This window comes from Trachypithecus francoisi, unplaced genomic scaffold (assembly GCF_009764315.1).
Source record: "Trachypithecus francoisi isolate TF-2019V2 unplaced genomic scaffold, Tfra_2.0 Lachesis_group7, whole genome shotgun sequence".
NCBI lineage: Eukaryota > Metazoa > Chordata > Mammalia > Primates > Cercopithecidae > Trachypithecus > Trachypithecus francoisi.
Window position 1 is genome coordinate 74778543 of NW_022681472.1, and position 25051 is coordinate 74803593.

At 43.0% G+C, this 25051-nt stretch overlaps 1 protein-coding gene across 1 annotated transcript in view; it reads left to right on the plus strand.

Annotated features, from left to right (window-relative positions):
- The window catches only part of DEPTOR (DEP domain containing MTOR interacting protein), a 188568-nt gene that overhangs the window by 138528 nt on the left and 24989 nt on the right, over positions 1–25051 (plus strand). The window contains exon 8 of the mRNA XM_033202533.1: positions 2161–2265. Within this exon, the coding sequence (XP_033058424.1) occupies positions 2161–2265 (105 nt within the window). The remainder of the gene's footprint in view (positions 1–2160; positions 2266–25051) is intronic.

The following is a 25051-nucleotide window of genomic DNA, read 5'->3' on the forward strand; positions in this document are numbered from 1 at the left end:
TGGCCTGTTTCTCCTGTGCTGCCCATTTTTCTGCACCGTGTCCATGTGTCAATGGGTAGCTTATAGACTGACCTGAAAACTGTTTTTCTAGTTTTCTTTTTGTTTTTAGCATAATTATGATAATAGGCTTTCTTGACCTTAAGGCACTAAGACGCATTAGGACTTCACAGGCTTTATTATTCATATAGCATTTAACATTTTTTTGATGTGTTCTTTGTTAAAGAAAAGATTTCCATTATGCGCTTATTCTAATTTAATTGCAAATTTTAAGATTGGCATCATTGGTACTTGCATTTGCCTTAAAATCTAATAATTTTAGATTTTATTTCCCACCATTAGTAATTTAAATTATTATTAGATTTTATGGCAAATGAAAGTGCCAATGATGCCAATAATCCCTTCTGTATTATAATTAATTCTAGACGTTATTTAAAACATGAGGGAAGTGTTAAGGTAGAGAAAGGAAACTGTGGGATACATTGTTCTACCGTAGGCAGGGTGCTTCAACAATGTGAGCATGCCTTGAGGTACACAAGCCTCTGACTTGCTGTGAGCAGCTCCGGACACCCTGTCCCTTCTTGGAGGTCCTTTAGGTTCCTTCTGCCTGCGTTGGATTTCTTTAAATGGAATGAAAGTGCTCCTCTCAGCATCACCACCCCCACTCCCCTTCCCGTGTCTCCTTCTGTCAATCTCCTCAAATTCACGTTCATATCCTCTTCCAAACACTCCTACTCCTCCTTCATCTTCTAACGTTAGTGGCATTACGTCAGGCTGGGGGAGAATTCTATCCACACTCAGTCACGCAGCAAACATTTGCTAAGGGCCGCTTCACATTCTGAATGCTGAGGAGTTAATAGGAGAAAGGCACTGATAACACGTCTGTACCAGAGGAAAAGATAAACTGTACCTTCGGAAGTGAAATTGAGTATAATATACAAATAACTGCAAACTGTAAAGTAATGGAAGTGCCTGAAAATCTTGAGCATTTCCACAAAAATTTTCATTTACCTCCCTGTTTCTCCCTGTTTTTCCTCAGTCTCCAGCATTGAAGAGAGAGCAGATTGTATTTTGAAAGTATTTGTTTTTGATTTTTAATTTAAATGCCAACATTGTTAGTAATTGATTGTGAATGTGTTTCAGCTGTGTTTTGGTTGGGCTATGTGTGAAAGACGTGGCTAGGAGCTGTCCAGGGAATGAAACTGCCAGCTCTAATAATGATTTCTATAGAAAAGGCCTTCTCTAATTCCGAACAACTTTTGGTTTAGAGTCTACTTGTACATTGTACATTGTGAACTTTATGTACTTCTTCAATTTTTTTCCCCCTTGGTGGAGAATATTGTGTTTTTAGAAAGCCAAGTCTAAGCTGGGCATGAGGGCTCATGCCTGTAATCCCAGCACTTTGGAAGGCTGAGGCGAGCAGATCACCTGAGCTCAGAAGTTCGAGACCAGCCTGACCATCATGGTGAAACCTTGTCTCTACTAAAAATACAAAAAATTAGCCAGGCGTGGTGTTGCGTGCCTGTACTCCCAGTCACTCGGGAGGCTGAGGCAGGAGAATCACTTGAACCCGGGAGGTGGGAGTTGCAGTGAGCTGAGATTGCACCACTGCACTCCAGCTTGGGTGACAGAACAAGACTCTGTCTCAAGAAGAAAAAAAAAAAAGAAAAGAAAAGAAAGCCAAGTCTCTTCATTTCCCACCATTAGTAATTTAAATAATTATGCTAGACTTTCATGACATTGCAGGATCAAGAGTGTATCATTTGGATACTGGGGAAAAGAACAAAGTTAGAGTAGAAACTGTATCCGGAGAGACATTTCAGCCATGTTATGACTTTTTCTAAACCTTCTACTGGAGTCTGACATTACATTGTATAACAGCCTAAGAAAGAGAACATCGTCCAGTGGTTTATTGAATCATGCCCTCACGGGAGCATCTTCTTTCTGCCAAACAGGTTAGATTTTTTTTTACCACCTTTTCTACAGGGAGATGCCTAGGTTTGTGATAGAAGCAGTGTTCCAATCCCCTGGCAGGGGAGAGAGAAACGGAGGAAAATATGTCATGGTGCATACTTAATCCTGGGCTGGTTTTCTCTCCCTCAGAAGAATAAGCAAATTGCCGGAGACAGTCGGCTGCTTGCTAATTGTGGTTTTCCTCTCCAGATTGTTGGTGACGCGGTTGGCTGGGGTTTTGTGGTGCGAGGAAGTAAGCCATGCCACATCCAGGCTGTAGACCCCAGTGGCCCTGCAGCCGCAGCAGGAATGAAGGTACTATCGGGTCTTTCTCACTCTCTTTTATAACTGTCTTGGGTTCTTCATGCCAAATTGGCCATGATTCTTACTGGGGATCCAAATCCATCTTATTTTGTGTCCTTTTCTATTTCTGCCCTCTCTTTCTTGTTCTCCAAAGTCTTTAACCTTTCCCTGGGTCTTCCCTCTCCTCTAATAAACATTTAGAAGTATCTAGCCGGGCGTAGTGGCTCACACCTGTAATCCTAGCACACTCGGAGGCCAAGGCGGGCAAATCACTTGAGGTCAGGAGTTCAAGACCAGCCTGGCCACCATAGCGAAACCCCATCCTTACTAAAAATACAAAAATTAGCCAGGTATGGTGGCGCACACCTGTAATCCCAGCTACTCAGGAGGCTGAAGCAGGAGAATTGCTTGAACCCAGGAGGCAGAGGTTGCAGTGAGCCAAGATCGTACCACTGCACTCCAGCCTGGGTGACAAAGCGAGACTCTGTCTCTAAAACAAAACAAAACAACAACAAAACAACATTTAGCAGTGTCTAAATACCTCTAGCTTAATTTCATTATTTGATGCCATGTGTACTTTTTTTCCCTAAGTGTTTTGGCTTCACTTTTGTCAAATTTCCTTTTCCCTTTCTGAATGGGGTTAAAATGAAGTCAAGCACGTATGATACAGGAACCGGGAGAGCAAGTTTTCCTACCTCCCTGGTGTTTGGAGGTTTGGTCTCCAAACCTCCCCTGGTGTTTTACATGTTCCCCCTCAACCAATACTGAGTTTGAAAAATTATGTATTTCCCTTTGCTTAAATCTTTGTGTAAGAACTCCAATGCCTCTATTCTATGCAAGGTATATTCCTGTGGGGTTTATGTATCTAGTAGCACATACTAGACCATATGACATAGCCAATATTGAGAAAAAGAAAACAAAAGCCATGAAATTTGGAAGAGATCTGGAGATCTAGATCTTGGTCCTGTTAGTTACTAGCTTGTTGACTTTGAATCAGTTTTATAATATCTCAGAGTCTGTTTTCTCCTCTTTGAAATGACAGTCATACTATTTCCCATTGTTTTATGGATTAAATGTGTGGAAACCTTGATAAAGTACAAAAAGCTACACAAACATCAATTCATTATTGAATGAATTAGGGAAGATTGTTGGAAATAACTTTTTTTTAATTTTTTTTTTGAGACGGAGTCTCACTATCACCCAGGCTGGAGTGCAGTGGCCGGATCTCAGCTCACCGCAAGCTACGCCTCCCAGGTTCACGCCATTCTCCTGCCTCAGCCTCCCGAGTAGCTGGGACTACAGGCGCCCGCCACCTCGCCCGGCTAGTTTTTTGTATTTTTTAGTAGAGACGGGGTTTCACCATGTTAGCCAGGATGGTCTCGATCTCCTGACCTTGTGATCCACCCGTCTCGGCCTCCCAAAGTGCTGGGATTACAGGCTTGAGCCACCGCGCCCGGCAACTTTTTTTTTGTTGTTGGTGTGAGACGGAGTCTTGCTCTGTCACCCAGGCTGCAGTGCAGTGGCCGGATCTCAGCTCACTGCAACCTCCGCCTCCCGGGTTCGCGCCATTCTCCTGCCTCAGCCTCCCAGGTAGCTGGGACCACAGGCGCCCGCCACCTCGCCCGGCTAAATTTTGTATTTTTAGTAGAGACGGGGTTTCACCATGTTAGCCAGGATGGTCTCGATCTCCTGACCTCATGATCTGCCCGTCTAGGCCTCCCAAAGTGCTGGGATTACAGGCTTGAGCCACCGCACCTGGCCCAAAATAACTTTTATATATTTACTAAAATGATACATATATGTGCCAGGTATGGTGGCTCATGCCTGTAATCTCAGCATCTTGGGAGGCTGAGGTGGGTAGATAACTTTAGGTCAGGAGTTCAAGACTGGCCTGGCCAACATGGTGAAACCCAGTCTCCACTAAAGATACAAAAAATTAGCCAGGCGTAGTGGCTCACTCCTGTAGTCCCAGCTACTCAGGAGGCTGAGGCAGGAGAATTGCTTGAGCCTGGGAGGCAGAGGTTGCAGTGGGCTGAGATCGGACCCATGTACCCCATCCTGGGTGACAGAGCCTGAGACTCTGGCTCAAAAAAAAGAAAAAAAAAGACACATATACAGTCAAGAAAATGTGGAAAATATATGTGAGCAGGAAAAAAAGTAAAATTACTTCTAATCTTCCCTAACTCAGAGATGACTACTGTTAACATTTTTTAAGCAGCTTTGAAGTGTGTAATTGGCATCCTATAAAATGTAGCCATTAACATTTTGATTTATATTCTTCTAGACTTCTTGTGTGTATATATATTATACACATTGTTTTTATTTAAGAGGATGTTGAGGTTTTTTGCTCTGATATACCTTTATATAGCACAGCTTTGTTCTATTGTCTGTGAAATGTTTCATAAGAAGATATTTCTGTCTCGATTATCTGAAACCATAAGAGGATGCAGAAGGCTTAAAAGCTAAAGATCATTCCCCTGTTCATTTATTCGATACTTTCATCCTCTTCCATCAGCCTTTTCCTAGAGTAGCAGTAAGCATGATTGGGATCTCCGCCTCTCGAATTTCCAGCATGAGCTCTCTGGCATTGGTTTGCATGCTGGAAAAAATAAGTGGGCAACAGAAAATGGCTCAAGGAAGCAAAGAGCACCTTTACTGCCTGCCCAGGTATCAGCATGGGTGTGATTAGGGGCTGCCTCCGCCTTTTGATTTGAACACCTCACTCATGTCGGGGAGGCACAGGCCCTGGGGTCCTGTGCTCGGGGGCAGCCATGGAAGCCCTGCTGGCTAAGGCAGTGCATGGCAGAGCCCTTTTACCTTCCCAAGACTGCAGCGGGCACAGCACCAAAGCAACTCAGAGTAGGAATGTTGGCCGGGCTCATAAAAAAGCAAGTATTTGCATCCATGCCGAGGCTGAATTTTTCATTTTCTAATGGAACTCTTGGCTAGGGAAGGATTTTATATTTTATTTCCACAATAAAGTACCTACTATAAATTTATTTTGGCACAGTGCTTCAGTTCTGAGTGTGTACTCACTAGCATGATGCTTTGGCTTAAAGAGCATTTCTTTTGAGGAAAGCAATGAATTTATTTACATTGCAACTAAAGACCTTGTTTTGTTTAGCCAAGTGTACAGTGAAATTAACTGATTTTAGTTTATCTTTGTTGATGTACATACATCACCATTCTGGGCAATGTCAACTGATTAACTCTTTAATGTATATACCCTGACTGATGTTTTACCTTATATATTTTTTCAATTTCATAAGCTAATGCTTCATATGGTTTATATGTTTAGTTTCTTCAGAGGTACACAGTGGTTTTCTTATGTTATAGAGCTTTACAGAGTTCATTAGAGCAGCCTTTCCATCATTGTATTATTACACAGCTCTCTGGTCCAGCAAAACATCTGTCCTGAGGTTCTCTGATCAAAGCAGTTTTAAACTGCCACATACTTTATCCCCCTCTTAGAAATTCACAAAGCACATTAGTATATTGAAAATTCTGACAAACCTGGCAAGAAGAAAAAAAAGCTTGTTTAAATTGTTTAACGTAACATTTTGTCATTTAAGAGAAACACACAAAAGGAATCTTTATCAGCATTGTTGTTAAGATATAGCCCTAAAACTCTTCTAAGAAGATGCTTTTGGCCAAACTGCATTGGAATTAATATAAAGTCACCACTTAATGACAGGGTTATGTTCTGTGAAATGGGTTTTAAGGCAATTTTGTGATTGTGTGACCATCATGGAGTGTACTTACACAAACCTGGGTGGGACAGCCTACCACACACCTAGGTATAGCCTATCGCTCCTAAGCTATAAACACTGTACAGCATGTTACTGTACTGAATACTGTAGGCAATTGTAACACAATGGTATTTGTGTGTCTAAATATAGAAAAAGGTCCATGACAACTATGATGTCACTGGGCAATGGGAATTTTTTTTAAAGCATTCTCTCTCAATTTTTTTTTTTTTTTTTTTTTTGAGATAGAGTCTGGCTCTGTCACCCAGGCTGGAGTGCAATGGCACAATCTCGGCTCACTGCAACCTCTGCCTCCAGGGTTCAAGCAATTCTCCTCCCTCAGCCTCCCAAGTAGCTGGGACTACAGGTGTGCACCACCATGCCCAGTTAATTTTTGTATTTTTAGTAGAGACAGGGTTTCACCATTTTGGACAGGATGGTTTCGATCTCTTGACCATCATGCCCAGCCAAATTTTTCAGCTTTATTGCAATCTTAAAAGATGATGGGGGGCCAGGCTCAGTGGCTCATGCCTGTAATCCCAGCACTCTGGGAGGCTGAGGTGGGAAGATCACCTGAGGTCAGGAGGTTGAGACCTACCTGGCCAACATGCTGAAACCCAGTCTCTACTAAAAATACAAAAATTAGTTGAGCATGCTGGTGGGTGCCTGTAGTCCCAGCTACTCAAGAGACTAAGGCAGAAGAATCGCATGAACCTGGGAGGCAGAGGTTGTAGTGAGCCAAGATCACGCCATTGTACTCCAGCTTGGGCGACAAGAGGGAAATTCCGTTTCAAAAAAAAAAAAAAATGATGGGACCACCATCATATATGCAGTTCGTAGTTGACTGAAACATCATTATGCAGTGCATGACTATACAGAGAATACATTTTTAGTATTACTGTTTGTTGGTTAAAAGGACAGCAAATACTATGTCCTTCCGTATAGTTTAGCTGTTTATATTCATTAGAAATTATTTTGTACATTATTTTCTTACCTAAAACACTAACTCAGTTTTTTCCTATTTTACCATTTGTCATAGAATAATTTCACTTACAAAGAAGCCATTTGTATAATCTAATCGTAAAGGCTTGTTCCCAGCAACCTGTCATTGCTGATACTTTCAACTCGGAAAACTGCAGAGTTTGGGGTGTGTAGTCCTCAAGAGGGTCCTGGGGTGCCCTGTGGGAAGGATCCTCCCACTTGGGCACTGATTAACCTGCGAGGTCTGGGTGGTGGAAATTGTCCAACATTCTGACCATATGCCTCCTTTTGGCATCTCTGACTGTCCAGAGCTAATCTAGGATAGTGTAAAGTGCCTCAGTGTCCCTTCCTACACTGAATGTTGGGCTCTTCCTTTAGTCAGGGTTCTCATTTTCTCCAGGTTTTGAATGGGGGCAGAGCCCTGTATCTGGGCCGATGTGGCTGCTCCATCCAGTGAAATTTTTATACTTTTGCTATGACTACTTTTTTTTTTGAGATGGAGTTTCACTCTTGTCGCCCAGCCTGGATTGCAGTGATGTCATCTTGGCTCACTGCAACCTCCACCTCCTGGGTTCAAGTGATTCTTCTGCCTCAGCCTCCCAAGTAGGTGGGATTACAGGCATGCGCCACCATGCCCGGCTAATTTTGCGCATTTTTAGTGGAGATGGGGTTTCACCATGTTGACCAGGCTTGACCCAGCATCTTTGAATTTGAGTTATTCTTATTTTGAAAGTTCCTTTACTTAAAAAAAAAAATCTGTAAACCTTGGGCTTGGAGGACTTTTGTCTGGCACTACAATTCTAGAATGGAGCGTGAAATATGGAAATCATCAAAAGTTTCATCAACCCATGCAATGCATTTACATCGAGAAATTGTTTCCTGCATTTTTCCTTTGATGACTTTTCACTCATCCTTGAAGAATTTTATATCCAGGGCTTCTGATTTCCTTTCAATGCAAAGGGGAAAGGAACAAACAAGAGAAGGAACTTTCTCTTCTCTGTACCCGACCCTGTGCCGTGCCAGGCTCTTTCTCTACAGTAGCTCATTTAATGTCAGCATCCAAATACTCATGTCCTAGAGGAACAAATCATTCCAGGAGGAAAAAATTCTGTCTCTTATCTCTTTGCTGCTACTTTGAAAGGGAAGCCAGTTCCTTCCCCAAGCTATTTTTTTTTTCCTTTTCTTAGACGGAGTCTCACTCTTGTCACCCAAGCTGGAGTGCAGTGGTGTTATCTTGGCTCACTGCAACCTCCACCTCCCGGGTTCAAGCGATTCTTCTGCTTGAGCCTCCCGAGTAGCTGGGACTACAGGCATGTGCCACCACACCTCATTTTGTATTTTTAGTAGAGACAAGGATTCACCATGTTGGCCAGGCTTGTCTCAGACTCCTGACCTCAAGTGATCTGCCCACATTGGCCTCCCAAAGTGCTAAGAATAGCTACAGCTATTCTGTAGGTTACAGTATAATGAATATTGTGTAAACATTGGTTTCATGTTACAACCTTGAATGATATAATCTTTTTTTTTTTTTAAATCACATCAAATCTAAACCCATTTCTGGACCATACTATCTATGATAACCTTGTTTTACATGATCCTCTAGAAGACATCCTCTGCTTTAGTCAGAGAGAATTTTTACATTTCAGGAGTACATCATGATTATGCCTATGTCTGCCTATTAAAGAAAATCTAATTAAGTGACTCAGGCACTCACAATACTCTAATGGCTCCCTATTACAATAAGAATAAACTCAGATGATTTCTGTGGTCTACAAAGTCTGTAATCTGGGCCCTACTTATCATATCTTTATCTCCTTCCCTGCCTTTATCTCTGTTCCTCCCAGATACTGGGTTTGCTCCTGCCTAGGGCTGAATAGCTGGTTCCATTGTTATCCTTCAAGTCTCAGATTAAATGTCAATTTTTCAGAGAAACCTTCCTTGAATACCCTGTGATATTCCTCCTGTCTTTCTCCAATTACTTCTCCTCGTATCACCATGTGGTCTTAGTTATTTTAGGCTGCTATATAGAATTGATGGCTTAAATGATAAACATTTGTCTGGGAAGTCCAAGATGAAGGTTCTGGCAGACTCGGTGTTTGATGAGGGTCTACTTTCTGGTTTGCAGTTGGTCATCTTCTTGCTATATCCCACCAATGATGATATGGCTCCAATGAGTGGAGGAACACCAGGTTCTTTGTCTTGAGTCAAATTGGAAAAAATGACATGGCCACGTGTGGAGTGGTTTTAAGAAGTAGAGAGTCTAATAGGCAAGAAAGATGGGAGGAGGCCAAAAATAGATGCTCCCCCGTGCAGAGACAGAGGGAGGGGGGCTCCACAGCCGAAAGAGGAGACCCCAGGTGCCACAAATACCAGCCAGTTTTATAAGAAGGTGGGCGGAGGTGGTGTCTGATTTGCACAGGGCTCAGGGGATTGGTTTGACAAGGCATGTCATTCACGTAGCCCGAAAAAGCTGGCCCTCCCACCCTAGTCTTTTAATATGCAAATGCAGGGCACCATGATGTTCTACACACATTGGAATAGGTGGGGGCAGCCATGTTGCCAGGAGCGTGTGTCGCAAGGGCAAGAAGGCCAGGGAATCGCCATGTTTGGATGGACCGAGTTTCTAATGGCCTCCATTTGCATATTAAAGGTTGCTGGCCTGGCTGTAAGAGCTGCTTTAAAAATGAAACTTCCCTAGGACCCCTTTTCCTCTCTATCTGCCTAAAATAACTTCTTAATAACTCTTACAACAGTGATATAGTACAGAGAGAGCAAGAGCAAGTTCTCCAGTCTGCTTATAAAGGCACTAATCCCATTCATCAGGGCTCAACCCTCATGACCTCATTTCCTCCCAAGGCCCCACCTTCTAATACCATCACACTGGGGGTTAGAATTTCAATGTATCAAAAAAAAAGTTTTGTTTTTTTTTTTTTTTGAGATGGAGATTCGGTCTTGTTGCCCAGGCTGGAGTGTAATGGCCCGATCTCAGCTCATCGCAACCTCCGCCTCTCCAGTTCAAGTGATTCTTCTGCCTCAGCCTCCCAAGTAGCTGGGATTACAGGTGTGCAACACCACGCCCAGCTAATTTTTTTGTATTTTTATTAGAGACAGGGTTTCACCAGGTTGGTCAGGCTGGTCTCAAACTCCTGACCTCAAGTGATCCACTTGCCCCAGCCTCCCAAAGTGCTGGGATTACAGGTGTGAGCCACAATGCCTGGCCACGGAATTTTTTTTTTTTTTTTTTTTTTTTAAAGAAAGAGTTTCACCTTGTCACATAGTCAGGAGTACAGTGGCCTGAACATGGCTCAATGCAGCCTCCATCTCCTGGACTCAAGCGATCCTCCTGTCAGCCTTCCAAGTAGCTTGGACCACAGGCACATCATGCCACCATGCCTGGCTAATTTTTGTACTTTTTGTAGAGATGGAGTTTTGCCATGTTGCCTAGGTTAGTCTCAAGCTCCTGAACTCAAGTGATCTGCCTACCTCGGGATACCAAAGTGTTGAGATTACAAGCTTAAGCCATCACGACCAACCTCAATGTATGAATTCTGGGAATACACAAACGTTCAATCTGTAACACCTGTCTTATTGTCTCCATCATATTTTTTAGAATCTGATTGTATATATTTATATGTTACTTGTCCATCTGTTTTCAATGACTGTCTAAATGTAGAGCCCTTGTCTGTCTTAACTATTATATTCTCAATAGCTAGCACAATTCTTGGCATTTAGTAAGTGCTGGAAGCAAATTTACTAAATGATTCAATGAACTGATACTTCCAAAGAAAGGCTAAGGGAATATACTTAGTGATCACCAGCATTGTGTCCCCATGAACTCTTACTGTTCCAACAACTGCTGAAGGTGGGTAGGTAGTGTTCTCCTTACTTTACAAATGAGGAAACCGAGACCCAGTTTATCCTTTTCCCTAGGTCACCCAGCTTGTAAATGTCACAGTTAGATTCAAATCTGATGTATCTCCCCCAACACCCACATGCTTCCTATTGTATTATTTCAAAAAATGCAAACCCATGAGGTGGAGGCCAATAGATGACATATTATATTAAACCCTGAAATCCCTGGCAAACTGCTCATAGATGCATGACCTTTTGTGTCTTCCGCAGAGAGAATTTGTATTCTTGTTGGAGTGGTCACGTGTTCACCTGGGTTGACTTGAAGAAGATCAAATAAATAATTTTCATTCTTGGCATCAGCTCCTCACTTAGGTCAGGACTAGATCTACCAGGGTCATCCAAGTGAAAAATCCCGAATCCTTATTTTTGGTAGTTTAATCAAACACTTGTCAGAGCAAACCATTCAGCCTTCAAGCTCTGAAGGAATTTGAGCCCTAGTTAACAAATCAGGAACAAAAGATATCCTTGCTCTTTTCTGGAAAGTTTGTTTTTTCTTATGGGAATAATTAAATCCTGTGAGAAACAGTGTTCAAGTTTTCATGCTACCCTGTGCCAAGTCTCAGAGGGATTTCAAGCCTCCTGGCTTCTTTTCTTGTTTCCTGCCGTGATGAATTGATGGATGTGGACTTAACGGGGCCTTTTTTTCTCTGTTTATCTGTTTCTTTGCATATTTACATAGAAACAGAACCATCTGAGTCAGAATAAAAAATTAGTGGCCATGATGTCCTTTTTTTCCTTTTTCAAAATTTCTTATTTTTCATAGCAAGGAAAAAAAGGTCAAAATCCTGCTTTTTGGTCTTTCCCTCTGATGGCAACATAACTGTCTATTTCATGGAATTTTCCTCCTGAACCAAGAGAGGCCAGGTTCCGAAATTAATTTGGCCAAGATAATTTGGGCACTAAAGAAGCAAATTGGCCGGGCGCGGTGGCTCAAGCCTGTAATCCCAGCACTTTGGGAGGCCGAGACGGGCGGATCACGAGGTCAGGAGATCGAGACCATCCTGGCTAACACGGTGAAACACCGTCTCTACTAAAAATACAAAAAACTAGCCGGGCGAGGTGGCGGGCGCCTGTAGTCCCAGCTACTCGGGAGGCTGAGGCAGGAGAATGGCGTGAACCCGGGAGGCGGAGCTTGCAGTGAGCTGAGATCCGGCCACTGCACTCCAGCCTGGGCGACAGAGCGAGACTCCGTCTCAAAAAAAAAAAAAAAAAAAAAAAAGAAGCAAATTGTGGAGTAACTATCCACAATCCACACAAAGGAGAAAATCCCGTCTGTGATTTTTTTCCCCTAGGACATAGATCCTGAGGTGATGTTTTAAAAATATGTAGTTATAGACGGGGGTGGTGGCTCCTGCCTGTAATCCCAGCACTTTGGGAGGCCGAGGCAGGTGGATCACCTGAGGTCAGGAGTTCGAGACCAGCCTGGCCAACATGGCGAAACCCCATCTCTACTAAAAAATCAAAAATTAGCCAGGTGTGGTAACACGTGCCCACAATCCCAGCTACTAGGGAGGCTGAGGCAGGAAAATCGCTTGAACCCAGGAGGCGGAGGTGGCTGTGAGCCGAGATCGTGCCACTGCGCTCCAGCCTGTGCCACAGAGCAAGACTGACTCAAAAGAAAAAAAAAAAAGTAGTTCCTTTCCAGTGGAGTTCAGGAGAGTCATATGGGATAAACAGTGTTGTTTTGTATGCAGTGCTATGTCTCACTTTTGCAGAGTTGTAGCTTCTCAGTTAGCAGAAAAGTATAGGGTCAGTGAGCCACTGCTCACAACTGGGCATGACTGGGAGGGGAAAGATGACCACTTTGCTGTGAAGTGGTGGCCTGAGAGGGCGTCTTCTCAGGGTCTCAGCACCGAGCCCTTTTCTGCTCTGTGTCCTTCCTTTGCAGGGATTCTTCGTCTATGCAGGCTCTGATGCCCTCAGTAATACAGTGGTAACAGTGCACAGTTCCTTGTTCAGTCACTATTCACTGACCACTACCATGTGCTAGGCATTATATTAGACCTTCATGGGATTTATAGCCTAGAGCGGAAGAAAGACATTTTTTAAATGCACAGCTTTTGGCCAGCTGTGGTGGCTCATGCCTGTAATTTCAGCACTTTGGGAGACCGAGGCGGATGGACCACTTGAGCTCAGGAGTTTGACACCAGTCTGGCCAACATGGTGAAACCCCATCTCTACTGGAAATAGAAAAATTAGCCAGGCGTGGTGGCCCATGCCTGTAATCCCAGCTACTCACAAGGCTGAGGCAGGAGAATCGCTTGAACCCAGGAAGAGGAAGTTGCAGTGAGCTGAGATCGTGCCATTGCACTTCAGCCTGGACAACAGAGCGACACTCTTAAATAAAATAAAATAAAATAAAATAAAATAATGCATACCTTTTAAGCGTATAGATTGGTAAGTTTGTCAGATGTGCACACTGGTGTCACTCTCAATCAGAACACAGAACACATCTGTCCCTCCAGAGGTCCCCTCGTGCCTCTTTCAAGTCAGCCTCTTTCACCAGAGGCAACCACTGATATGATCCTATCACAAGAAATTAGTTTAGGCTCTTAGAATCAGACAGAATCCTGGCTCCACTCCTCATGCCTGTGTAACTTTTGGCAAATTGTCTCGTTTCTCTGGGCTTCCTTCTCATCTGTTAACTAGGGATATGTGTGGTGTCTTCCTCATAGGGTCGCTGAGGGATTAAAGGAAATAATGCATGCAGGGCCCCTCATGCTGGTCAGCCATGTCGTCCTTCCCTCCTTCGCCACAGTCTGAATACATGGGCACATCTCAGAGGCACAACCAGTTTGTGAAATTAATCTGAGTAATTATTCAGTCTTGGAAATACGTCTTGAGTTCTCTGAGGTTCAGCTTTCCCAGATCGAGTTGCCCTCTGCCCTGTCACCCTAGAATCCTGCCTACTCCTTTCATGTCCCCCAAGTTCCTGTTCCTAACTTCATCTAAGTCACTGCCACACTGCTCGTTACTGAGGACCAAGGTCCTTTCTGACTGATTTCATCGGATTTCACCTTCATCCCGGTATCCCCCATCACCAGCACTACATGTTCTCCCACTTTCCAAAATCTCCAGAAGTGTCTCTGACTTCTCCTGCCAGTTCTTCCCATTTTTTTATTTGTTTGTTTTTTCTTGCTTATTTGTTTGTTTTGAGACAGAGTCTCACTCCATCACTCAGGCTGGAGTGCGGTGGCATGATCTCGGCTCACTACAACCTCTGCCTGCCGAGTTAAAGTGATCCTCCTTCCTCAGCCTCTCAAATATAGCTGGAACTACAGGCACATGCCAACACGCCCAGCTAATTTTTGCATTTTTAGTACAGACGGGTTTTCACCATGTTGGCCAGGCTGGTCTCAAACTCCTGAGCTCAAGTGATCCACCTCCCTCAGTCTCCCGAAGTGCTGGGATTACAGGCGAGAGACACCACACCCAGCTTGTTTTGTTTTTTGAGACAGGGTCGCATTTTGTCACCCAGACTGGAGTGCACTGGTGTGAACATGGTTCACTGCAGCCTCCACCTCCTGGGCTCAAGCAATCCTCCCACCTCAGCCTCCCAGGTAGCTGGACTACAGGCATGAGCCATCACATCTGATCTCCTTCTCATTCTTTTCATCTGACACATCACATTCCCTTTGCCTTATAGCCCATGTTTGTGTTCATTAGGGCTTGAGTTTCTAGTTTGTGACTGGCAGGAGGGTCACTGCCAAAGAGCCCTGCCTTAAGTGTTAGATGTGGGGGGGGTTTGAGTCTTAGCTTCACGACTTTTATAGGACCAAAAATAATTACTTAAACTAATAATTTTTATATTATTACTTATTTTAACTAATTTTAAATAATAATTAAAATAATTACTTAATCTAAGCCTCAAATTCTTCACCTTTAAAATGATGCTGGCCAGACACGGTGGCTCATTCCTGTAATCCCAGCACTTTGGGAGGCCGAGGCAGGTGGATTACTGGAGGTCAAGAGTTTGAGACCAGCCTGGCCAATGTGGTGAAACCCTGTCTCTACTAAAAATACAAAAAATAGTTGGGCATGATGGCATGTGCTTTTAATCCCAACTACTCAGGAGGCTGAGGCAGGAGAATCACTCGAACCCAGGAGGCAGAGGTTGCAGTGAGCTGAGATCACACCACTGCACTCCAGCCTGGGTGACACAGCGAGTCTCAAAATAAAATAAAATAAAATAAAATAAAATAGGGCTGGTAATAGTCATGATTAAATGGAATATGTGGGCTGGGCGCGGTTGCTCACACTTATAATCACAGCACTTTGGGAGGCCAAGGTGGGCAGATCACCTGAGGTTAGGAGCTCGAGACCAGCCTGGCCAACATGGCAAAACCCCATCTCTACTAAAAATGCAAAAAATTAGCTGGGCGTGGTGGCAGGCACCTGTAATCCCAGCTACTTGGGAGGCTGAGGCAGGAGAATTGCTTGAACCCAGGAGGCAGAGGTTGCAGTGAGCTGCGATTGCACCACTGCACTCTAGCCTGGGTGACAAGAGCAAAACTCCATCTCAAAAATAAATACATAAAAAATAAATGGAAAATGTGTCCTAGCTCAGTAGCTGCTTCATAATCAACAATAAATATTTCTGGGTGTCTTTCATTATATTGCTTATTTAAATAATTGTTACTCAGAGTCTTCTGACTGATTGTTGCTTAGATACATTTATATTTGCAAATGAAACACGAAGTAACAAAACAGTAGCTAAAAGGGGATAACAGAGGGAGAGGGTCTATGTAATCACATGTTTCTGCCATATTGCAGTATACTATTCCAATTCTTTCTAGTTTTAGAAAAGCTAAGTCTAGGTTTCTCATTTTTAAGTAGCGATAATAATTGCTTCATAGCATGGTCATGGGGATAAATAAAAATGTGTGTATGAGGTATCAAGCCCATGCCCATCATGTGATGGACATTCAATGAACCATCTATAATGTCTACTATATTTGTCTACATATAAATGTCTACTATATTTCATCAAATACAAGACGCATGGATTGTAGCTGGGTGTGGTGGCTGAAACTTTTAATTGCAACTCTTACAGAAGCTGAGGTGGGAGGATCACCTGAAGCCAGGAGTTTGACGACCAACCTGGGCAACATAGCAAGACCTCACCTCTACAGAAAAAGTTAGCCAGGCTCAGTGGCACATAGTCAGCCACTGCTGGCATGTAGTAGTCCCAGCTACCTGGGAGGCTGAAGTGGGAGGATCACTTGAGAACAGTCGTTCAATGTTACAGTGAACTGTGATCCTGCCTCTGCACTCCAGCCTGGGTGACAGAGTGAGCCCATCTAAAATAAAATAAAATAAAATAAAATGAACTGTGATCCTGCCTCTGCACTCCAGCCTGGGTGACAGAGTGAGCCCATCTAAAATAAAATAAAATAAAATAGAATAAAATAGCATGGATTGTAAGATATGCTTTGATTTCAGAATTGCTAAAATGTGCATCTAAAAATCAGCAAATGCTGGTATTACAAGTTCAAGCCCCATTGACTACTATATTCCTATCAGTGGGTTCATTTTTGCTAATTGCTAAGTTTGTTTAACGTTTTGTTGACACTAAACATTTTTATTCACAACAGTAGGAAGAGTTCTCTTTTCCAAAGCTGATAAATGGAAAGTTTTTTAAACATCTTGGTACAATCCTGTGCTTCTCTTGAATTGATCTGTTATGGGTTTTTAACTCTGCCTTTTAACTCTGTGTTGGATCCTTAAAGACAGTAACGAGGGCCAGTTTTTAGAAAGGGGCAGTCTTGAGGCTCCTAAAGCCTCAGAAGCTTAGGCAGCTACTCTGTTTTTCCAGGTCATACCCAAATAACTAGTGTGAGGCCAAATCTGTCACCCCTATGGAGGACTCTTCAAAGCTAGATAAGTCCTGAAATTATCCCCACTTTTTGTTTTTTAATTTGTTTAATCTATTTTATTTTATTTTATTTTATTTTATTTTATTTTATAGAGATGGGGGTCTCCCTATGTTGCCCAGGCTGATCTCGAACTCCTGGGCTCAAGCAATCCTCCTGCCTTGGCCTCTTAAAGTGCTGGGATTCCAGGCGTGAGCCACTGCACTCAGCTGAAACTGCCCCCACTTGTAAAGTCAGGGACTACCCTCAACTGACCTGTACCTGAAAGAGATTCAAAGCTGATCCAACCCAAGCTAGGCATCTTTTTTCAAAGACGTACTCTTGAATTCATCCATGACAGTATCGGTCAGTTAGGAATGCCATAATAAACCACAGACTGGATGGCTTAAACAACAGATTCATTTGCTCACAGGTCTGGAGAATGGAAGTCTGAAGTCAGGAGCCAGCATGGTGAGATGAGGGCCTTTCTCCTGACTCTCAGAGGGCCGCTTTCTCACTGTGTGCCCACAAGGAAGATAAGAGACAGTGAACTCTTTGGAGTCTCTTCTCATTAGGCCACTAATCCTATAGGGACCCACCTTTATAACCTCATTAACTTTAATTACTTTCTTTTCTTTTTTTTTTTGTTGGAGACAGAGTCTCACTCTGTGGCCCAGGCTGGAGTGCAGTGGCACAATCTTGGCTCACTGCAAGCTCTGCTTCCCGGGTTCAAGTGATTCTCCTGCCTCCGTCTCCCAAGTAGCTGGGATTACAGGCACGCACTACCACGCCCGGCTAATTTTTGTATTTTTAGTAGATACAGGGCCACCACACCCAGCCTAATTATTTTCTTATTCCACATACAGTCACATTGGGCATCAAGACTTCAACATCTGAGTTTGGGGTGGGAGGGAACAATTCAGTCCATAGCAGTGACTAACCCAAGTATCTTGGGAAGTAAAGATAAACATGAGAGTGCCTTTACTATATCTGCTGCGATGTTACCTAGATAAGATTCTATATATCAGTTACAATTAGCTTCATTTGTGAGTGTCATAAATCCTCCAAAACAATGACTAAGATTAGTATTTTAGTATTTTGGGTGTTTTTGTTTCTTTGTTTTGTTTTCATGTCAAAGCCAGAAGGAGGCCAGTTCAGGGCTAAGCTGTATCTCCAAGGTTTCAGTCACCTATTTTGTTTTTTTTTTTTACTTTCCTTGGCTTCCATTCCCAAGGTTACTTCAAGGGTTGAGACAGCTACTGGAACTGTAGTGATTAGGTCTGCATTCTAGCCACCCAGAAGGAAAGAAGGGAAGCAGAGAGCACTATCCTTTTTTAAAAAACCCATCTCCCTGGTCATGGTTGCTCATGCCTGTAATTCCAGCACTTTGGGAGGCCGAGGCAGGCGGACCACCTGAGATCAGGAGTTTGAGACTAGCCTGGCCAACATGGCAAAACCCTATATGTGCTAAAAATACAAAAACTTAGCCAGGCATGGTGACATGCACCTGTAGTCCCACTACCTGGAAGGATGAGTCAGGAGAATCGCTTGACCCCGGGAGGTGGAGGTTGCAGTGAGCCGAGATTACGCCACAGCACTCCACCCTGGGTGACAGAGCAAGACTGCGTCTCAAAAATGAATAAATAAACAAAAATAAAAGACACCTTTGGAAGTGGCACACATGACTTCTTTTACATCCCATTAGCTTCGGACATAACCACACATGGCTGCACTTTAGGTGTGAGGGAATCTGGGAAATGTAGAATTTATTCTGGATGGCTGTTAGGGGTTGAATTGAGTCCCCCTAAAAAGATATGTTGAAGTCCTAACTCCCAGTACCTCAAAATCTGACTCACTTTGGAAATAGGGGCCTTATAGAGGTAGTCAAGTTTAGATGAGGTCATAAGCGTGGGCCTAATCCAGTATGACTGATGTCCTAAGAAGGGGAAATTGGCCACAGGACAGACATACACAGAAGAAAGATCATGTAAAGACACAAAGGGGAATTGTCCATGTGACTGGAGTGGTGCATCTATAAGCCACGGAGTGCCAAGGATTGGGGACAAACTCCAAAAGCTGGAAGACACGAGGAAGGATGCTCCCCTAGAGCTATCAGAAGGAGCATGGCCTACCCTGCTGAACCTTTGATTTCATACTTGTAGCATCCAGAATGTGAGACAAAAAAAAATTTCTGTTTTTAAAACCATCCAGTTTTTGGTGCTTTGTTCCTGTAGTCCTAGGAAACGGACACAGTGGCCATGTGTCCAGAAAAATAATGGGGGTTCTATTAGAAAAGGGGGTGGGTCATTGGATATAGGGGAGAAACCAATAGTTTCTGTCATTGACCAGAAAAAAATGTACAAACATCCTTCAGCACGTATTTATTGAGTACCTACTGCATATAGTACACTGTGGCAGGTATTGAGGATCCAATTGTGAGCAAAGCCAGTGAGGTCCCTGCCCTCAGGGAGCTTCAGATCTAGTGACAAGACAGATATTAATGACTTGCAAATGTTTAATTACAAGCTATGTTAATACACAAAGATTTTAATTAAATGTAATGTTTAATTACAGACTGTGATATGTGCATTTGGCAGGAACGTTACTGGGTAAAAGACAGATTCTCAAATAACATATTTTGGCATATTTGGACATTTCACTCATTTTCAGAATTGCGTGATGAAGACTATAAAGTCAAGTGTTGGGTCTGTCATTTTGCCTTTAGCTTCAGAGTCTCTTAATTCCACCCACCATTTTTTTTCTGCCAGATGAAATCAAATATTGTTGGCATTCTAGTTACAGCTTATGGTTCTCCAAGGAGAGTCTGTGAGAGAGAAAGAAATGATGGAAAGCCAAAATGGGAACACATTTGTTTGGCAGAGGGTCAGATTACTGGAACAGGAATTATGGAGCTTCAGTTGATTGAATGCTTTGTTTTGCACATTCCTGTTCTTCCTCCAGTCTCTTCCAGCTCAGTAAATATCACCATCCACTCAGTTACTGGGGCCAGAAACCTAGAAGTCATGCTTGCTTTTCTCTTTGCCCTCCGATTATAGGTACTTCCAAAATGCATCTCAAATGCATCTTTCCTCATTTTCCTAAATCCAAACCACAATCATCTCTTACCAGTACTACTGTGGCTCTAGCTGGCCTCTTTTCATCTACTCTTGCACCCTTATCATCCATTTCCCACCAAGCAACCAAAGGAAATCAGGAAATGATGCCACACTCCTAGTTGAGATCCTTCATTAGTTTCCCACTGCATCCTTACCTTGGCTTAAGCAGTCCTACCTGACCTGCCCTCCTCCTTCCTTCCTTCCATTCTAGCTTTTTAGCTCCTGAAACCAGTGGCAGCTTTCCCTCTTAGGGCTTTAGATTTTTTTTTTTTTTTGGGGGACCGAGTTTCACTCTTGTTGCCCAGGCTGGAGTGCAGTGGTATGATCTCAGCTCACTACAACCTCGGCCTCCCCGGTTCAAGTGACTTTCCTGCCTCAGCCTCCCAAGTAGCTGGGATTACAGATGTGTACCACCATGCCCAGCTATTTTTTTTGTATTTTTAGTATAGATGGGGTTTTGCCATGTTGGTCAGGCTGGTCTCGAACTCCTGAGCTCAGGTAATGTGCCTGCCTCAGCCTCCCAAAGTGCTGGGATCACAGGCATGAGCCACTGCGCCTGGACTCTCTTAGGGCATTTGTACTTTTTGTGTCTTGCTCCTGGAATTCTTGTTTCATGGCTTTTCACCGAGTTCATATGTTTTACACCTTAAACGTCTCCTTCTTTTCAGTTAGAATGGTACTATGGTCTGAATGTTTGTGTTCGCCTCCCACACCCAAATTCTTATATCGAAACCCAGTCCCCAATGTGAGGTATTAGAATGGGGCCTTTGGAAAGTGCTTAGGTTTTGAGAGTGGAGCCCTCGTGAATGAGATTATTGCCCTTATATGGAAGCCCCACAGAGCTTCCTGGCCCCTTCCTTTATGTGAGAACACAGCTAGCTAGCAGTCGCCATCTATGAAACAGAAAGTGGGCCTTCACTAGACTCCAAATGTGCTGGCACCTTGATCTTGGACTTTGCAGCCTTCAGAACTATGAGAAATAAATTTCTGTTATTTATAAGCCACCCAGTCTATGGTATTTTGCTATAGCAGTCTGATGAGACAGATGGAAAATTTTCATAGCATTTCTGCTCACAGTTCGTTGGTTAGAATTGTGTTGCATGGTCACTTTAAGGGGGACAGGGAACTTGACTATTTCAGTTTTCATTTTATAGGGCAAAAGAAACAGAGATTGAAGTGGGGTAAGGTGAATGACACCTAGGGTGTCTGTAGAGCCCCTTGTTACTCTCCTCTCTTTCATAATCCTTGTATATTCTTTCCTCACAAATACTTATTTTTCATCTTGCTTTTTTTTTTTTTTTTAAGACATAGGGTCTTGCTCTCTCATCCAGGCTGGTGTGCAGTGGCATAATCACAGCTCACTGCAGCCTCATATTCTTGGGCTCAAGGGATCCTCCTGTCTCAGCCTTCCAAGTCACTGGGACTACAGGTGCATGCTATCATGCCCAACGTTTAACCCCTCTAGAATATATGCTGTACGTGTGTAGAAATAGTATCTAATTTTTTTTTTACTATATGTCCAATAAATGTTTGTTGCATGACTAAATTAATACTTCTGTGACTAGAGACAGTGTATATTCTACTCTAGACCCTCTACCTTACTAGAATAAAAAGGCTTGTTGTCATAGCAGATAGCTGGCAGAATTTCATTCAAGTGCCTGTAACACTACATGACATTTAAGAGGTGCTGAAAACTTTAAAAAAAAGATCAGTTGATTGAATCTATTTATTCACATCTTACTATTTCTAATATATGAATTAAATTCTTAAAAGTTTATCCTCAAACCACTATCATTATAATCTAAGACAAATATAAAATGTACTGCTGCTCAGCAATAACAAGATAATTTATATGAAAATTCCTACCATTTTACCTGGTACTAAGTTGGTACTCATTTTTATGTTCTAAAATAATTTGAGCATGTCAATGGATGTCCAGACAATGTATTATTTCAGTCAGATACCGAGGCAGACAGCACTGAGCGTGTTTGTATTACTAAAAAGGTAGTTTTTTCATGGAATCCTCCCCCACCCCTTTTAGTAGATTTCATGAATAACTGGTGAAAATAGTTCTAAGATATATTAGAGCAATATTTATTGAGTGATCTCATGTCCTAGGCACCATGCTAGGTTCATTATCTCTGTTTTATCATTTATAATAATCCTGGGATGTAGGTATTAGCTCCGTTTTTGCAGACGAAAAAAACAAGGTTCAGAAATTTGCCTATCATGTATGAATTCAGATATGCCTAGACCTTGATCTTATGCTTTGGAATTGTTATTGTACACCTGTGGAACTGATTATCTTAAGAGAGGGTATTGTCCAAAAATACCTTTCCTATTATAGGAGTTCAGTTGATCTTTAGTTGATCTTGTGGTGACAAGCATATTACATTTGGGTTCACTCTGCATTGGCTCTTGGTAGGTATATCCTCTGAGAACATAATGCTGCTAGATGGTGTTTTGGGGCAGTGATAAATTCCAGTCAATAACATTTTTAAAACTTAAAGGACTGAGCTCTAGAAACTAGAAAGAATCTGTCCTTGTCCTTGAACTTTCTGTATCCCAAGAATTTCAGCAGCCCAAATCTGTTGACCTTTAGGATATATATGATATTCAGAATTTTAGCCTGTCTCCTGAATGAGTATCTTCTGTTGGCATGAAGTCCACAAGCATGAACTCTAGTGTCTCATGTTACCAAGTGTAGATCCTGAGGATGTGGTTATAGACAGCCTGAAGCAAATTCTGTACTGAGCCTCATCGGACACCTTGTTCCACTCTGGGCTTTAGGATCTGTTTTTTGCTCATTCTGTGTTTTGTCTGACATTGATTCAAGTTCTTATTCTGACTGAGTTCCATAGTTAGACTTGTCTCCCTTTGCCCTAAGACTTCATCCCAGCCATGCTACCGTCCCCATGCGTAAATATACTCTTCCACCAGTACCACTGTGGAATGAAAGGTCAGAATCTGCAAAAGGCCTCCAGACTGGGAGGGGACCAAGGATGTCTTGAATCCAGCAGGCCCAATCTGGGCTGAAGTGAATTTTTTGGTCTTTTGAGATCACCTGCAAACTAACTTCTAGGAAATGAAGGAAGCCATTGACAATGCTTAATGGGCATGGGGTCAGCTTTTATTCTTGGCTCTTATCTAAGATTTTGCATTGGATTGCTTTGTACATGAAATATTGGGATAAAGATAGTTTTGTCAAAAATGTGTTTGAAATCCATCCATACATAAATATGTTTTGAGTTCTCAAAGTACTGTTTGTTTCTACTACCAATAATCAGAAACTTAGAACTGGAAAGATTCCTCTGGTTATTAACATTATTTGGGTGCCATGTGCTTCCATGGGAATCCAGTAACAGCTATGGAACCTATTCTTAGGAAAAAGGTGGGCACATGTATGTACCATATTTGCACAATTTTTTTTTTTTTGGAGACAAAGTCTTTCTCTGTCACCCAGGCTGGAGTGCAGTAGTGCAATCTTGGCTCACTGTAAGCTCCGCCTCCTGGGTTCACGCCACTCTCCTGCCTCAGCCTCCCAAGTAGCTGGGACAACAGGCGCCCGCCACTATGTCTGGCTAATTTTTTGTATTTTTAGTAGAGACGGGGTTTTACTACATTAGCCAGGATGGTCTTGATCTCCTGATCTCGTGATCCATCCACTTCAGCCTCCCAAATTGCTGGGATTACAGGTGTGAGCCACCGCGCCTGGCCTCAACTGTTCTTAATAATAATAATGCCTACCGGGTGTGGTAGCTCACGCCTGTAATCCCAGGACTTTGGGAGGCGAGGTGGGTGGATCACCTGAAGCTGGGAGTTCGAGACCAGCCTGACCAACACGTAGAAACCCCATCTCTATTAAAAATACAAAATTAGTGGGGTGTGGTGGCGCATGCCTGTAATCCCAGCTACTTGGGAGGCTGAGGCAGGAGAATCACTTGAACCCGGGAGATGGAGGTTGCGGTGAGCCGAGATTGCCTCATTGTATTCCAGCCTCAGCGACAAGAATGAAACTCCATCTCAAAAATTAATAATAAGAATAATAATGCCTTTCTTTTGTAAAACATTTGTCAGAGGATGTCACATTTCTCATTGTATTTTCCCAACTTTCTGAAATAGAGGTAAGTAAGTACTACTAATTCAGTTTCACATGTAACATGATGAAGACCCAAAGAGGTTGTTCAGGACCAAGTTAAGAGTAAATTCTAGTCTGGACGCAGTGATTCACACCTGTAATCCTGGCATTTTGGGAGGCTGAGGCAGGTGGATCACCTGAGGTCAGGAGTTCGAGGCCAGCCTGGCCAACATGGCGAAACCTTGTCTCTGCTAAAAATACAAAAATTAGCCGGGTGTGGTGGTGCTTGCCTGTAATTCCAGCTACTCAGGAGGCTGAGGCAGGAGAATTGCTGGAACCCAGGAGGTGGAGGTTTCAGTGAGCTGAGATTGCGCCACTGCACTCCAGCCTGCGCAATGGGAGTGAGACTCCATCTCAAAAAAAAAGAATACATTCTAACCCTCGCATGCCATGAATTCCATTTTCAGGTACTGGGCTGGAATAGAATCCTCTTATTTAAAACCAGCATAAACAAGAACATGGAGATCCTTGAGTGAATGCCCAGACTAGATTTTTTCAACTTTTACTGTGTGTTGGAATCAGCTGGGAAACTCCTAGAGAATATCCAAAGATACAGACTCAGTTGGTCTGGGGTAAGGCCCAGACATCAGCACTGTTTGGAAACTCCCAGGCAATTTTAATGTGGAGCTTAGAGGGAGCCTACTGGCCCAGACCTCTTAAAGATGGATGTGATGCTGCATAATCTGGTCATGTTGTTGGATAAAGGGCTGCATTGATTTTCATGCCTCAAATTCAAATGGAAGGTGGTGTTTCACAGTTTGCTTATGAAATACACTGTGAAGGTATTTAGATGATGTACTTTTTTTTTTCTTTTTTCTTTTTTTTTTTCATGGAGATGGAGTCTTGCTCTGTCACCCAGGCTGGCATGCAGTGGCATGATCTCGGCTCACTGTAACCTCCACCTCCCAGGTTCAAGTGATTCTCTTGCCTCAGCCTCCTGAGTAGCTGGGATTACAGGCACAAGCCACCATGGCCAGATAACTTTTTTTGTACTTTTAGTAGAGACGAGGTTTCACCATGTTTGCCAGGCTGGTCTTGAACTCCTGACCTCAA